At 38.3% G+C, this 17,815-nt stretch overlaps 2 protein-coding genes across 7 annotated transcripts in view; one reads left to right on the top strand and one right to left on the bottom strand.

Moving 5' to 3' along the window:
- Positions 1 to 2,380, bottom strand: part of PLAA (phospholipase A2 activating protein) — a 30,943-nt gene extending 28,563 nt beyond the window's left edge. Inside the window, exon 1 of the mRNA XM_001364969.5 lies at positions 2,232 to 2,380. Within this exon, the coding sequence (XP_001365006.1) occupies positions 2,232 to 2,380 (149 nt within the window). The remainder of the gene's footprint in view (positions 1 to 2,231) is intronic.
- The window catches only part of IFT74 (intraflagellar transport 74), a 159,785-nt gene that overhangs the window by 32,683 nt on the left and 109,287 nt on the right, over positions 1 to 17,815 (top strand). For 2 of the 6 annotated variants that reach the window (XM_007498085.3, XM_007498088.3), the window contains exon 1: positions 12,344 to 12,472. The exons of 2 other annotated variants lie outside the window; for them this stretch is intronic. The gene's annotated coding sequence lies outside the window, so the exon portion shown is untranslated. Of the gene's footprint in view, positions 1 to 2,477; positions 2,617 to 12,343; positions 12,473 to 17,815 lie in introns of those variants that run through there. 2 more of the 6 variants (XM_016423836.2, XM_001374796.4) reach the window with 2 other exon arrangements.

Raw genomic sequence — 17,815 nt, 5'->3', positions numbered from 1 at the left:
GAAGGAATCTTTTTCAAGGATAGAACTAGATATTCCAATTCAGAAATCTATAATTTTACCAAAAGAACAAAATGAAAAACCTCAGAAGATATTATCATTAAAAAAAAGATGCAAGTGAGCAACCATCCAGCAAATCCCAACCCATGCCTCTTTCCTACATAAAATCTTTTTCGGAAAGGTGTCTACATGTATCAAAGTGTATCCTTGATAAAAACATCAGAAAAGGCAAGCTTTCATAGATAACTATCAAAAGAAGTCATATCTTTAGCACCACACAAATGACTAAGAAAAATTGCCAATTAACAATTAACAAAAGAATAAATTTGACTCAACCAAACAACAAATGCCCCCTTAACAAAATCAAGATACAAAAAGTAAAGATTATTCATTGATTTCTTGACAGATGCAACCATAGAGAAAGCTGATTGAAGAATGTCAAACAAGATCTAAAAGTGGAAGACATACTAGCCAAAGATTTGCTAGTACCATGGAGACTTATCATGGTAAAAGTTCATATGGAAGACATATTCTATTGGAAATAAGATTTCCTAGATGTTCCTATTGACACATAATAGACTGATTACAATAAACTCCTGACTATTATAGGATCTCCTCATTGAGATCCAGTCGCTCAAAAGGGGGTTGGAATAACAACCCAGGTAGGAAAAACAAGGTAGATGAAGAACATGTATAGCCTAGATTATAAAACGTAGTTTAAAAGATGGACTAATGAACTATTTTATCAGCATATGAATGGAACACACACACAAACTCATCTATTATAGATGAAAAATGAACTTAGAATTGAACAGAAGAAAACAAATGAGATTTTCCAATGTGCCTTTGGGATACTGCTGCCAATGATCCCAAGATGTTTCCTTATGTAACATCCACGTTTGGAACACCACCAGACTCTCATGGGTGCTATGTGACTTCCAATCATGACACACTACAATATCCAAAGATTCAAAATTAGGAACACCCAAAGGACATGTGGAAAGACACATAGTGGGCACAAGTAACCTACAATATATTGCCAATGATAATCTGCATGCAAGAAGTAGCATGAAAAAAAGATGCCATCCAGGAAACAACCAATTGTAAGTAGAGACAAACTGATGGTCACTTGGAGAGTAAAGTGTTGATAACAATTACCAATAAATGTTAAAGGACAAAGAATGAAAGGGAGCTCCTTTTTGAAAGATTTATGAAAAACAGGGAGAAGAAATACCACTATAAGGATGGGTTTCCATTTGTACCAGCAGAATGAGTATCCACAATGAAGAGATTCCAATGTGCTTAAGCATTACTGATATAGTTGACAGTCAATATATTGACTACACTTCAGAAAAGTACCATGAATTTGCAGGGAACAGCATTTCTGTTGTCTCCTCCATTAGAATGTGAGTTTCTTCCTCTTTACTTGTATCCCTAGTGCCTGGAAGATAACAGGCCTTTAATAAATTCTTATATTTTAGATAACTGCATCTGATTAACAGACACTAAGAGGAAGAATCACTACTATCCCAAAGACGTCAATATTTGTGAGAAACTCCAAAACAAAATTCTATACGTGCTTTTATACAAGTTTTTACACAAGCTTTTATACAAGAGAATCAATACATCTTCCTTGGCTTCCCCACCATCAACCTAGAAGATCCGGACACACAAAGTTCTGCCTGGTTATATGCTTGGAAATTAACATTTGTCAAGCTGCCTTTGAAGGACAAAACAATATCAAAAAACAGGGTCCAGGGAGTAACTTTCCCTTTTATGACAAATATTCTTTAGCACCATGCTACTATAAAAAGATTCTTAAATCACTAACACTAATCGTATTAGGCTCCTGAAATCTGACACACGAATAGAGAAAATAAAAGGGCGCGACCGTGTATTAGTGATTTGGGAGGTAAAGGTTCTGAAATTCTTTGCCAAAAACTGTAAACAATTCCTATCCTTTGTCAACAACTCCGTGAAGTATCCTGGGCCTAATCAAGGAAAGATGTGCGGCAATGCAAGGTTGAGTATTCCGTGATACCGAATCTAGGTAGCTCAGCTCTGGATAATTTCGACCGGCTGCAAAAGCACAATTTAATCTCTTAGGTCAAGATTTCTGCAAGAATTCCTGCGGGGGGGAGGGGGGGGCAAGAAGGGGCCTCCAAAAAGCAAGGGCCAAAGGGGAAGCCTGGGGCGGGGCTATGCCCCTCTCTGGACTTCGCGGCCATGCTCACCTGTTCGGGGCCCACAAGCGGGTAGTGCGATCCCGGGACACCGACACGAAGGCCCCCGGCGGGTAAAGGCCGGCCACTACGCCCCGCACGTCCAGCTCGTGGCCCAAGAGCGAGCAACTCAGCCGGTACCTACCCCCGCCGCTCGCCATGGCCCCGAGTCCGCAGGGCAGCGCGGGGACGAAGTGAAGGCAAGAAGGAGTGCGCCCGAGGGAGAGGAAACCCCGGGAAACGGACACAGTGCTTGTCCCGCAAATGCCACAAAAAGGCGGACTGTAAAGTTATGGGCCAAAAACCACCCCGGCTAATCGAACGAGCCACCCGCAGAGAGTTTTTGCGGAAACTCTAGAGAGTGAGAGGAGGAGACTGGGGCGGGAAAGAGGAAACCGTGAGTAGACCCCGGCAAGCAGGCGAAGGGGAGGGGGGGGGGAGGCTCTGACACAGCAACCCTCCGCCGCACACCGGAAGGCGTCATCGGCCGCGGACGGACGTGACGCATTAAGCAAAAGCCAGCGGCGGGGATTCAAGCATCATTCATTGTCCAGGCCCGGGTTCTTAACTCTTTTACAAGAAAGCAGGAATGAAATCATCGCCGCCGAAGGACACAAGTGCTCATATCATCTGAATTTAACCTAGTTTGAACTGGAGACCAGTCAGGACTAACAAGTCCTGCAAAGCAATGGGCCAGCTTGGGTTTAGGAGCGGGACAGGGTAAAAGCGAGTTCATTCAGAGCAGTTCTGGAAAGCAGAGCTCTCTGCATTGCACCTTGGAAGTGGTAGTTTTGTGCAAACATTTTGCGACCTTACTTGGCTTCTCCATTCCGTCTTCCCCAATACGTCCACACTTTTCTTCATTTATATGGGCAACCTTTCCAATTCCAGCACCAGATATACAGTGGGGTTTTTTTTTTCTATGTTCGAGTGCGCATTGGCCATTTCGAATTGGACGACCCTTAGACATGTTAAAAGCTGTTGTCCAGAACAGAACTCATTATCTCCCTCCAAACTCTCATTCTAAATTCCCTATTACTCTTGAAAGCACCACCACACTCCTAGTCACCCAAACTCTCAACCTAGATGTCATCCTTGACTTGCTTACCTATTGTAAGAGTTAAAATGGTTGATGTTCATAAACTGTAGTGAGTAAAATAGTGGAAGATATAAATTGTAGTAGATATAAGAGTGGGTGAGTAAATTGTGACTGCAGAAAATATGTTTCCACTACAGTGTCTTGTTTTAAATCAATATATAAGGTGGTCGCCAGGGAAATATTCCCAATTATGAATATACCCAAATCAACTGGGTTTTATAGAGAATTTAATTAATACAAATGAGGAATTAAAGAAAGAGAGAAAGAATAAGAAAGGAATAAATATGAAGGGTCTTAAGCCAACATGGCCTAGACCTGAGTCTTAAGAGAGAGAGATCAGTCAATCTTTTACCACTCACCACAAAATCTGTCTAAGCAAGAATTCTAGTGACACCAGGCCAGCTCCATCTCAGCTGACTTCACCAGCTCCAAGCCTCAATCTGAATTGTCCCCCAGAGAGTCTCAAGAGAGACCCTTCAAGGCAGCCTTTCCCAGCTGACTGTTTCTTCTTAAGAGCCTGTCAGCTCCTTATATAGGGAATTTTCTCCTATGTCACCTCCCCTAAGTTCTTCCATCTACCAATCACAGTAGACGTTTTTCAAAGGACAGACCATTCTTAGTTCACACCTAAAAAGGTGTAAATTTTTGAGTAATTCACATCCAGAAAGCTCTGAGTAAGTTTCTCAGCTCTTTGTTCCTTGTAAATTCACAAGTTGCTTGACCTTTATAGGTACTTATATATGTATCTTAAGAACTTTTTGCCTTATTATAAGTATGGTTTTAAGTACTTTTCATTGTTCAGAAAAGAGTTTACAACTTTATCTCCCCCTAGGGCAGACGAAGTAGAGTTCTCACATTCCTAATCTAAGTAGAGTTCACTGTCCAAATGGGGAATGGTCTTAATCCAATTTTATGAAGTAGGGTGTGGGAATTTTTAAGGTTCACACTATATTAAGAGTTGCCACATTCTGTCAAGGTGTCGACCTTCTCTACACTTTTGTTGCTTTGATATTGCCACTACCATGGTACAAACCCTCATAGTCTTATGCCTGGACTATTTGGCAGGTCTTCCTGCATGGTCTTTCCTCTCTCTTTCTGTCCATCCACCACTCAAATGTCAAAGTGATTAAAAAAAAAAAACCTTTCCCTTCTGCCTTAATATCAATTCTTAAGACAGAAGATCAGCAAGGGCTAAGCAATTGGGTTTAAGTGATTTGCACAGGGTCACAGATCTAAGAAATGCCTGAGGCCATATTTGAACCCAGGTCCTCCAGACTTCAAGCCTGACTCTCCACTGTTATTACCTAGGTGCCCCAAAATGATCTTATTAAAGTGGGGGACTGACCATGTCGACCCCCCCCCCCCATCATCATCTCTTCAGTACACCCTAGTTGCTCCCTATCACACCCAAGATCAAATACAAAATTCTCTGGCATTCAAAACCCTTCATTACCTGGTTCCATTCTACCTTTCCAGACTTCTTATACATTCTTCCTCCACACATACTCTACAGTCTAGTGACACTGGTCTCTTGTCTATCCATCTCCCTACTCCGGCATTTAACTTTCCACCAGTTCTGGAATTCTTTCCCTTTCCTGGCTTCCTTTAAATCTCAGATAAAATCCTACCTTCTACAATGTCTCTCCCTATACCCGTTAATACTAGTTAGCCATCTTTCTGTATATATCTTTTTTAAGTCATGACCATAATTTTATAGAAAAAATTAGTGTCCAATAACAACATTAAAATAGATTAAGGTGGAAATAAATATGTGTTGTATACAGGCAGAAGTGGGGGAGTGGTGATGAGGATTAGAACACCATTTTTTTAATATCCTTGAACAACCTCACTCTTCACAGGAGTTTAAATAATGAAAATAGCAAGGAAGTGAAGAGGGGGAGATGCAATTGTAGTCATATCACTGCCATAGTTTTTGCACCCATTTAAAACACTCATTGGAGTGCCTTTTCTGTATATATCTTGTATATAATTGTTTGCATGTTATGAGCTCCATGAAGGCAGGTGTTAGTGTTTTCCTTTCTTTGTATCTCCCAGTGGTTAGCATGAGGCTTGACACAGGATAGATAATAAATGTTTGTTGACCTTGTTGGTCATATTTGACCACATATTTACTCTAAATATGTCAATATTTTTTAAAGTCCCTGAAAGACTTGGTACTTGCTTTAAAAAAAATTTCTTTTGCTCAACACTAGATGGTGGAAGGAAAGGTCTGTGAGATTAAAAATATATAGAAAGTAAACTATACTACTAAATACATTCATCCCTTCATTGATTATAAGAGAAATATTAAATTCAAGGAATATTACTCAACAAGCATTTGTTAGTCATCTAATAGTGCTAGGTGCTAGAGACAAAAATACAGAAGTGATGTATTCACTGCCCTTAAGGTGCTTACTTTCTACTAAGGGGGTAGAATATGTTCACAGATAAATAAACATAAGATACATATAAAATAAATACACTTATTGGAGGAAGAAAGCACAACCATTGAAAGTTTTTGGACAATATCTTAAAAATGACTGAACACAGAAAAACAACTTCTGGATCACATGGGTTGATGGGGATATGACTGAGGAAGTAGACTAAAAGATCACCCTAGTGCAAATATTAATAATATGGAAATAGGTCTTGATCAATGACACATGTTAAACCCAGTAGAATTGCACATCAGATATGGGAGAGGGGTGGGGGAGGGGAGGGAAAGAACATGAGTCTTGTAACCATGGAAAAATATTCTAAATCATCTAATTAAATAAAATTTTCAAAAAAGATTTTTTCATATGATTTTTACAAGAAAATGACTGAACACTTTTAGGAATATGAATATGGCAGGGCACTCAGGATAGATTTGAATGGGGAGAAGGCATTGTACATAATTTTAATGTTTCTCCAATCCTATTAGAGCATAGAAGAAACATTAGAGACCATATAGTTTAATCCTTCATTTTAGAAATGTGAAAACAGTCTCAGAAGTTATGATATACCAAAAGAATTAACAGGTAGCAGAAACCTGAAGCTAATTGATTCTGTATTTAACTAGGAAGTAGCTGCATGACCAGAAAGGCATATGCCCTAAAATATTAAAGAAAAGGGACATTTCTCTTTAGTATAAATTACAGTATTGCATTCATTCAACAAACATTTATTGTGCTAAGCACAGGAGTACATAGACAAAAATCAGTCAGTCCCTGCCCTCAAGGAACACACTTTATAGTGAAGGAAATAGCAAAGTCTTCTTATAAGTAAATACAAAGTATGTCCCAAGTAAATAAGGGCAGCTAAGTGGTGCAGTGGATAAAGTGCCAGGGCTGCAGTCAGGAAGACTCTTCCTAAAATTCAGAATTATTAGCTGGGTGACTTTGAGCAAATCACAACTCTTTTTGTCTTAGTTTCCTCATCTGTAAAATGAGTTGGAGCCATTTCTCCATATTTTCTAAGAAAATCCCAAAATGAAGTCACTAAGAGTCAGAATGTGGTCACAGAGACTTAGGCACAACTGAAATGACTCAACAACAACAAAAACATTCTTCAAGATTCAGTTCAGAGCCTTTAATGCCAATCTTCTATTTCAGTGCCACCTCCCTAAGTCTTTACCCAGTGTGATGCTTTTCTTCTGACACTTTTTCTATGTCTCTAGTATTTGCTTTGTGTTTTTCTTACTAGTTTTAAGGCAGGGATTCTTAATCTGGCATTCATACAGGCTTAAAAGTTCTATCAATAGAATCAAAGGAGCCTATATGAACTTGGATAGGGAAAATTTTGACAAATTTTCAGTAAATAGCCAATATGGAAAAGGAGAAGAAGAAAGCTGTCAGGGACTTAATGTGTGAATATTTCACCAGCACTTCCAATCCTACCTTTCCGTAACCAGGAGTTATGTTACCCTTTTGATGTAAGAGTTCCATACATGCGTCTCACTCTTATATTCTATAATTTTGAGGGTCCCTTTCCCCAGAGACATTATAAATGCAAAGAGAGGATGTCTCCAGTTTGCAAGAAGTGTTTCTATAACACCTGGATTTGTTATGCCTGCTTAGTAAATATGCTTTCTAAGCATTAATTTAGCCTAGCTGATGATGAATGGGAAGCACACCAGAGGGATCTTGTGAGTAGCAGTATTAGAAACTACAGATACTCAACATATACCTCTAAAACTCTTTAATCATAGTAGTTACACTCTGGGGACTTTGGGTGATAATGTAAGTTAAGTAAAAGTTTTAGAGAAGTATAGTCCTAGAGGAAGAACTACATTAGTAACAAATAAAAACAAAATGGAAAAAATAATTCAGTAGAATCAACACAACAACTAAGTTGGACAACTTATGTTGAAACATTCTATACTTATTTTCCCCCAACTCTGGAAAAATGAAAAGAAGTTCATTTTCTCATTTTTTAGGATCAGGTTTATTCATTTATGTTTTTTTATATATATATTTATATACACATTTACTATTTATTTATTATTTTTCATTATACATAACATTCTTTTCATTTTAAAAAATATTTATTATAGTCACTGTATAAAGTGTGTGTACACACATAATATATATACAAGCATATATACATATATATACAGTTTTTCCTGGTCCTAATTATTTTGCATCAGTTCATACATTCCCATGCTTCTCTGATATTCATATTCATTATTCATTAAATACATAGTATTCTATGAAAACTTTATTGAAAGCGCTCTCTCTTCCCCTACTCTTAATTACTTGGCATCGCCTTCTACTCTTTGCTCTTATTGATGGTGATGATCAGTCATGTCGAACTCTTTGTGACCCCCATGGACCATACATAGCATGCCAGATTTCTATATCCTCCTCTATCCCTCAAAATCTGACACTATCTATCCATCTCATCCTCTTTCACCCCCACCCCCTTGTCTTTTTATTTTCAATCTTTCCCAACATCAGAGCCTTTTGAAGTGAGTGTGGTCTCATTATGTGACCAAAGTATTTCAGTTTCAGTATATGAACTTCCAAAGCGTAGTCTGAATTAATTTCTTTAAGTATTGATTGATTTGATATACTTTCTGTCCAAGGGACTGTCCAGCACTCCAATTTAAAAGTGTAGATTCTGCAGCATTCAGCTTTATTTATAGGCCAACTCACACTCATACATTGCTATTGGAAAAAAAACAGAGCCTTGACTATAAGGATCTTTGGTGAATAGGTGATGTCTCTGCTTTTTAGTATACTGTCCACATTTGCCATAGTCTTCCTTCTAAGGATCAAGTAGTGCCTTAATTTCATGGCTGCAGTCACTGTCTGCAGGGTTCTTTGAACCTAAGATTGATAAGGTGGCTCTTGAACTCACCAACACTCATCTAGCCCTTCCCATCTTCTCTCATATACTGCTCCCTCAACAATACTCCTCACTAATATCTCTCCCTAACTACTGCTAATTTCCATGCTTCATACAAACATATCCTAGTATTTTCATCCTTTAAAAAAAAAAGCCTCACTAGATCCTACTAAATCCTACCATTCCCTCAAACAATATAGAATCCTATATTCTCCCTTTCTTAGTCAAACTCAGAGAAAAAGATGTCTATACTCATCACTCTCAGTTCCTGTTCTCCCTCCCTCACTCCTCAGCCCTTAAAATCTGGCTTCCAATTTTATCTCTCAATTGCAACTGCTCTATAAAATTACATATAACCTCTTAAGATACAAATTTTAATAGTTTTTTTCTCAGTCCTTTTCCTTCTTGACCTTTCTGCAGCATTCGACAGTTGAACATCTAATCCTTGGTACACTCTTCTCTGGGTTTTTATTCTTGGCATTACTTTCTCTCACTTCCTCAAACTCTCTTTATACCTTCTCAACTTCCTTTGCTGGGATATCTTCCATATCAATCCTCCTAACTACAGGTTTACTCCCCAAGACATTTTTTTTGGATCCTCTTCTTTTCTCACTTTCTAATCTTTTATTTGGTGACATGTTCAATTCACATTTATTTAATTATCATCTATGTAGTGGACTCCAAGATTCATATGTATAGCTCTAGTTTTTCTTCAAATCTCTATTCTCATGTTACCTATTGGCTATTTCAGACTTGATGTCTCCTGAGAGACATCAAGCTTATCAGATCAAACTTTGGTTCCAAGAAGCTATACCATTCAAAAAGGTCACATTTCAGGAAAACTAATTTGGCAGATTAGCTAAACCAGATTGAGGGTAACTGACAGGCCTCACACCAATCAGTGAGTTAAAGGGATATCTACCCCAAGCATGTGAAGATCTACTTCAGAATCATTCAATGAGAATAATTTGTTCCAATAGCCCATGAAGGTTGTTGGAATAGCTACTGTGAAGCTTGGTCAGACATGGAAGATGCCTAGGTCACCCATTACATCCTAGGCCATTGTCAGTCATGCTGACTTGTCTTGTCACTGTATTTGAATGAGTCTGGAAGAGAATATGAGGCTGACAACTTCATGCCACTCTGCTTTACTTAAATCTAATTCACAAACAAGTCAAGACATCACCCTGTGATATCATTGATCCTCTTCAAAATGAAGGATAAATAACACTTATTGGATATTTCAAACTTGATATCTCAGAGACATATCAAACTTATCATATCAAAACTTCTATCTTGAGAAAAACCTGGAAAGACTTATATTAACTGATGCAAAATGAAATTAGCAGAACCAGAAGAACACAGTATATACTAAAAGAAATCTATTATGAATGACTAAATTGTTATCAGGAAAGCAAAATTTTAAGATAAACCCAAAGGACTCATGTTGAAAAATATTATCCACAGCTAAAGAAGGAATCATTGGAATCTGATTGCAAATCAAAGCATGCCATTTTTCACTTCATTTCCTTAATGAGCTTTTTTGTGTATGTGATATGTATCTATTTTCACAGCAATAGGAATAAGGGAAAATGTATTGCATGACAGCACTCCTATAGCCTATATCAGATTATTTACTGCCTTGGGGAGAGGGGGAGAGGAAGGGAGAGAATCTGAATTTTAAAATGTGGGATAACAATTGCCAAAATTTTTTCTACATGTAATTGAAAACAATTAAAACAAATTTACATGTCAAAAATGTAATAATACCTTTCTCTGAGGCAGGTGGCATAGTAGATAGAGAATGCTGGATCTGGGGACAGGAAGACCTATGTTAAAATTTAGCCTCAGACACTACCTATGTGACCCTAGAGAAGTCATTTAACCTCTCTGAGCCTCAGTTTTATCTGTAAAATGGGGATAATATTACCTACGTCTCAGGATTATCCTAAGTAAGAAATAAAATAGCATGTGAGGTGCTTTGCAAATCTTAATATACTATATAAGTGCTAGCTCTTATTATTTCCTCCAAACCCCACCCTCTTTTAAACTTCCATATTTCTGTTAAGGGTTATCACCATATTTTTCAGGTTCTCAACTTAAAAAAAATTCTCCATTCTCCCTTACTCTACACATATAATCTGTTGCAAATCTTGCTTTTATCTCTTCATTATTATTATTATTTGCATCTGTCCCCTTCTCACTACTCAAATAGCTATCTTCTTAATTCAAGTCTTTCACCTCTCATCTTAACTATTTCATTACTCTTCTAAGTCATATCCTTACTTCAAGTATCTTCCCACTCCAGTCCACCCTCCACATAGCTGCCAAGGGAATTTTCCCTAAGCACAGATCTGACCATTTCATTCTTGTACTCCATAAAACAAAAGGATGGAAATATTTTTTAAGTGTCTCTATTATGTGCCAGGAACTGTGCTAATCACCTCTAAAATATTAATTCACCTGATTATGTTATCATAATCAGACAAAATATAAATTCATCTTTTTTTAAAGGGCTTTGGCATTTAATCCCAACCCAAACTACCTTTCTAGGCTTATTACTCACAGCAGTCAAATTGACCTTCTTGCTGTCCCTCACAGATTGCATTCAGTCTCTTATTTCTGTACTTTTGCCATGACTGACCCCATCTAGAATATACTCCCTCTTCCCGGCTATCTTAGAAAATCCTTTCATTAAAGATAACTAAAGCTTCACCTTCTACTTCATGGATGTCACAGATCTAATGAAGCCTATGGACTCTTTTATAGAAAAATGTTCTGAACACAAAAATAAGTCGGAATATAAAGGAAATCAATGATACTGAAGCACACTCATAAAAAAATTCTTTTAATACACGAGTTCAAAGATCCCCAGGTGAAGAACCTTCCTTCTGTATGGAACCTTCAGAACTGCAAAGTGCCCTCTCTCCATAAACTACCTTTTATTTAGCCTATATGCACTTAAGATGTAGAAAATTTATTGGCCAATGAGAACCAGTCCTCAGGAGCATGCACCCCTTGTTTTGCCTGATGTTATCCTTCTGTTAGTCTGAGCTTAGATAAAGGTATGTGTATGTGCATATGTGCATATACATACAAATAAATGCATAGAGATGTATGTGTAACTGCATATGTATTTGCGTCTGTATGCCCTGTATAGTGTATATGTATATGCCTAGGTAAGTGTAATATAAGTATATCTAAGTGTATATTCATCTGCATACTTAGATATGGATGTCTCCTCCAGCAGAATGTAAAGTCCTTGAGACTAGGATAATTTCCTTTTGGTCTTTGGAGCTTAAATGTTCTTTGGTTGCATCATCTATCCACGTGTACCACAATTTGTTTTGCCTTTTCCCAATCAGTGAGCAGTTGCTTTGTTTCCAGTTCTTTGCGACCACAAAAATATACATAACGGGCGGGCTTTGCTTCCTCCTGTATTTGGCTTCCTTTGATGTACATAAACACATAGCAGGTTGCGAGTTTTCTTCTTGCCTTAAGAGATTTATTAGAATACAGGATAAGAATTAACGTTAAGATCAGTCGTCTCGCGAGAACCCAGTGCCTTCGAACTCGGAGGAGGAGACGCCGAGGCAGCGGGGGTGGAGCGCCGGAAACTCAAGCTCAGTCCAGGTCTGGTTGCTTGGATACGGGCACACGCACCCAGAGCTGCGGAGCTGTTGGAAGCCCCTGAAGTGGCTGGCCTGCAGAGGCGTGCCGACGCTCTGGTGGGGGTGGGTGGAGGGATCGGAACGGGGGAGGGGCGCCGAGAGGCTTGAACTCCCTCCGTTCCCTGGGGCTGCGCTTCCCGGACCTCCGGACTGAGGTGAGGCATCTTTCACCCTAGCTTCCCCTGCCTTCCTGCAGACCTTGCAAACCCTTTATGCGTCCCTTCACCTTCCTATCCTCAGTCTCCTCCTTTCCCCACCACAACCCCCGATATACTGTTCCCCCACCCTCCCTCGGCCAACTGCCTCTGCCTTCGGTCTTCGGCCTTCAGACTCCTTGCCGGAACTCCAAGCCGCATCCTCCCACCCCTTCAAGTCGCAAATATTGGTCCTGAATCGTCATTTCCTCCCTAGTTGTTCCTGGGGTTCCTGGAGGTTGGGGATGGAGATAGGGAGCTGTGAAAGTTTGATCGAAGGTATTAAGTTGAGAGAACAGAAAAGAGGAGGAACTAGAACAAAACCGGGGTGGGGGTGGGGATCCTAAGATTTTTTTTTCAACCCAGATACAAAATATATAAAATTTCAGAAGTGGAAAGGATATTGTAAAACAGTAAATTCAGCACTCTGTTGTTTTGAATTTATTTCGTACAGATCTTCGGGCTCTGACTTTCTAAGTAAGAGCTTTGTCCTAGATTTCACATGGCCTAGTTGGTCCTAGAATCCAGGTTTCCTGTTTTCTATGGTTTGTCCTGGTCCCCTTTATTTAATAAACTTGTGCTTTTTCTAGATTACCTGCAGTTTTCTTGTTTATCTTGTACATCTTTTTTGTACTGCATTGTTTACTTGTTTTCTCCCCAACTAAAATAAGAGCTCTTTGCCAGGTAAGAACTGTTTTTGCCTTTCTTTGCATACCTAGCATTTAGCACTAGTGCCTGCCCCATAGATGCACAAAATAAATGCTAGTTAACTTGATATTTTTCTTCGATATTTTATCAATCATAGCTGAAATTCTGACTAGAAGTAAGGGGAAGTTTTGTTTGTTTCACAAACTTTTTGTTAAACAATAAAAGGTAAGTCACCATGTTTATATACTGCACATTTTCTCCTAGACTTCAGGAGAAATAATGGGTTGCTGTTTCCAGCAGAAATAGCTCTAGTTATGGTCACACCACCTGTGGAGAAAACTTTTTGATCAAACCTTTCATCATATAATAAACATTTATAAAAGCTTACTTTGGCACAATGGTATGGAAAACATTGGCAGTAGGAAACAAAAACAAAAAACAACAGTTACCATCCTGATGGAGCTCACAATCTGGCAGACAGGTCAGAGGAACACAAATAATTATAAAATAGTACTGACAGGAATATGTAGGAGAAATCAAACAGGGATGAGAGACTGGGCAACAAGGGTAGTTACCTCTGTCACTGTGTTGTTTGAACGGTGACTTTACTAAAGGAAGAATTTCAAACATGGTTGGAGAAGTAGTCTGCCAGATGTGGGGGACATGTACAAAGAGACAGTAAGGGCAGGATAAGAACAAGGACTTACCCATAGAGTAAAGGGATTGAAGCTGTGAAATAAAAAAATGGGTGAGCAAATTGACAGTATGTTTGAAGACCTTGTTTAGTAAAATAAAGAATTTATATTCCTAGGCACTGAAGTTCTTTAAGGGAGTGATATGATCAAACTTGGGCCTCAGGCAAATTATTTTGTCAGCAAATATCAGCATGAAGAGGGCAAAAAAATGAAAGCAGGAAGGTCAGTTAGCAAGCTATTACAAGATAGGGCTGATTTTGTTCTGCTGGGGTCACCAAGGATTTGGGGCTTTTGTTTTTTTTTTTTGTTTGTTTTTTTTGGGGTGGGGTTTGGACTATAATCACTTAGAAAATATTATTGCTGCTATGTATTCAGTATCAGCACTCTTCTAGGTATAGAAGAATCTTAGGATTGCAATGAATCTCAGAGAATAGACACTTAATCCAGCCCCTAACTAAAGCTTGAATCCCCTCTACATCAAGTCAGTAAGTATTTATTGGGCACTTACGGTGTAGTAGGAACTGTCCTAAGCACTGAGGATACAAAGAAAGGCAAAAATAGCCCCTAACCTGAAGGAATTTACCATCTAGTGAGAAAACAGCATATAAACCATTATGTACAAAACAAGATACAATAAGATCTCATATCTGTTCCAAAACTTACTGTGCATGGCTGAAAGCATTGATAATAAGTGAACACCTGTTGACTCCATACAAAAATATGATTTTCTTGTACTTATATATGTATCATAAAGTTTAATAAACCCATTGTAAGATAAAAAACATTAAATACAGTAATGACATAATACATCATATTTATTATATAGTACTATACAGTAGTCTTCCCTTATCTGAAAGGGATATATTCCAACCCCACCCCACCCAACATCACCTTGCTGTGGATGCTTGAAATTGTGGACAGTTATCACTAACTTTTAATGCTCATGTTAACTACTATATAGTACTTGGTGCTAGCTATCCTCACTTCTGGTCCATAGCTTGGAGCCCTTTGGCCACCTACCCACTCCTACAAGTAAAAGTAGAACTGACCCACAGCGATCTCTGTAGTGGCAGCCACCTTTCTGTCTCCCTCTTTCCTCTGGAATGGCCAAGAAGAATTGAAAGCTTGGGAAACGGAAATAGGATAAATGGGTACTACTATAAGCATAGGACAAATTGAAGATAATCTCATAGGGATGGCATTAGCTTTAAGATAGATTATACAACTCTTACAGAAAGCAAAATTTTTAGCTGATATTTAAGTCAGCAAATGTATAACAGAAGGAGAGAATTCCAGATGTGAAAGAGAGCAAGTGAAAATATGGAGTTGGTAGTATGTAAATGGTAGAATATATAGAAGGATGAGTATTCATTCAATAGCCATTAGAACATCTTTAGTGTCAATATCCTATTCAGATTATTCAACTGCTTGACAGATGTGATTATTAGTTTTTTCTTCTGGTGAGGCAAATATACTTCTATCTGTTGATCTTGTTTCTGCCTTATGGTGTCTTTGCAGAATAAATTCAGATCCTTTTTACATGATGCATCCCTTCACATAGTTTAAGACAATGGTCATATGTCCCCTGCATCTTCTAGGATAATAGGGTTGGAAGGGACCTATGAGGCCACCTAGTTCTTCTCACTTATTTTAGAGATGAGGAAACTGAGACTAACCTAGAGTGGTTAAATGATTTGTCCAGGGTAACACAGTTTCAAAAATAAAATTTTAACTCAAGGCCTCTGATTCTAGAACCAGTGTTTGTTCTAGACTATGATACTTTTACTTCAGTCTCATTTCTTTAAATTATTCTTAAGTCATTTTTGAGTCTTACCATTTCCCTGATTGGCTGCTTCTCTAGCAATCTTACTAAATAGGAAGTGAAGTTAGCCTTAAATGAGTTGTTCTTAATGGATCACTGTTTGGTTAACAGTATTCACCATTTCCCTTTCTGCATGCTTGCAAACCATTAATAATCCTTTCTAGAATTTTGCCAGAAATCATTGTCAGGCTCACTGACTTAATTCAAAGGCTACCTTTTTGATGAAGTTTAGTGTTCTATTTCCCTATCTTCAGTTATACAGCCCCTGTCCTATTGCCTATAATCTGTTGTTACTATTTTTTTTTTGAGACTTAGTTCTCCCTTTCTCTAGACTGTAAGTACAGTAGTTATTCACTGATCCCATTCCAGTACTGACCTAGAAGCCTTGACCTGCCCTGTTTCAGACCTGGACCAATTTTTTCTTCTTTAAAAGACACTCTGGTGGTCCTGTTCACCATATTGGTGAGCTTACCGTATGAGGGCTCACTATATTGGTACTGGATTTAGTGAAGACAGTCTACCAACTTTAACTCTACTGCAGCTCAGAATTCCTGAATTCAAGCCATTCACCTACCTAGGTCTCCTGGTATTGGGGATTACAAACATATGCCACCATATCCAGTTATTTCCCTTGATTTCTTAAAGATTATAGCAGCCAGCAGGGCATAGAGAGCTAGCCTTAGGACCAAAAAGACTTGTATTAAAGTTACTTCCCTCCTTATGTAAATGTAGAATTTTTAGGCTTCTGGGAGAGGTTATAATATTGTAATGGCTAAAATGTGGCTACAGGATTTATATAATATTGAACAATGGCCGCCAAGGAATTTACTTATGAAATTCCTAAAATGAAACACTCAAGTCAGAATGGAGTTTATGGAGGTTTAATCACACTGGAAGTAGAGAAAGGAGAGGGAGAGAAGGAGAGAAGAGAAAAGGGAAAGGGGCTACTCAACCTCTGACCAAGGCAGAGGGAGTTTTAGGCCCAAAGGCCCAGGTGGAAAGAATCAGTCCTTAACTCACGTGACCGATCTGAAGGAAAGCTGTCTGCGGGCGTCCTCCCTCTCCAAGCTCCTAACACCAACTCCCTTCTCGCTCTCTCCACAGGAAGTGAGCGAATCCCAGAGGCTGTTCCCTACCTCACTTCCTGTGTCTCACAAATCCAATGGTTGGCTCTAGCTTGGCTTAGGACAGCCCAGGTGGGCAGTTAGTTATTTCTGATTTGTCATTGACTAGCGCATGCCCGTGTAGTGTGGGTGTGCACAATTTTTGGATGCTAGACCAAGATGGAGACTTTTAAAATTCACACTTAGTGCTATAGGCAATTCTTTAAAGACTACAAATTGCAGAAAACAATCTGCATTCCTCACTGGGAGGTCCTTAAATATTATTTCATTACTTAGAGATGTGATTTGTCCATGTCTTGTAACTTAAATTCATTTAGGGCTTCTAGATAAACTCTTATCTCTTAAGTTTTAATTTCTTGTTAACAATTTCCTCCCTGTCTTTCCAAATCTTTTTTCATAATCACAGAATCTGAGTTGGAAGGATTGCAAAGGTCATCTAGTCTAACCCAGATATGAACAAAAATTTCCTTTTGTTCAGCATACTTGATAGATAAGTAGGCATATAGCTTTGGTTTGAAGGCCATCATTGATAAAATGTTATATCTTATAAGGTCAAGCATAGATTACTAGAACACTACTAGAAGCCTCCTTCTCAGCTGACATCTAACCATTAATGATTATTTGTTGGGTCTATCAGCTGGACAAACTTTTGTTAAGCAGTCACTTTTTAATTAAAAAAAAAAACTATAAACACACATACATATATTTATTTAAAAAGTATACTAGAAGTACAAAATAAATTTTTTATTTTCCTTAGGGAGCTGACATACTTTGGGGGGAGGAACAATATGTAAATAGAAGGTTTGGGTAGGAGGAGACACCAAAACTACTGGGAGTAGAAAAAAGACCTCTTATTTTATAGTAGATTTTTCTACCAGTTTATTTCTTAGATTTCTCCATTTTCCTCTCTTTCCTTCTAAAAAATTATCCTTCATTAATTAAGAAGGGTTTGTTTTTGTTTTTTAAAGAAAGAAAGGAAGAGAGAAAGAAAGAAAAAAGCAGCTCAGGAAAACCA

Source organism: Monodelphis domestica, chromosome 7 (assembly GCF_027887165.1).
Source record: "Monodelphis domestica isolate mMonDom1 chromosome 7, mMonDom1.pri, whole genome shotgun sequence".
Taxonomy (NCBI): Eukaryota; Metazoa; Chordata; class Mammalia; order Didelphimorphia; family Didelphidae; genus Monodelphis; species Monodelphis domestica.
Note: the sequence above shows the minus strand (reverse complement) of the source record. Positions and strands in the feature narration are given on the sequence as shown.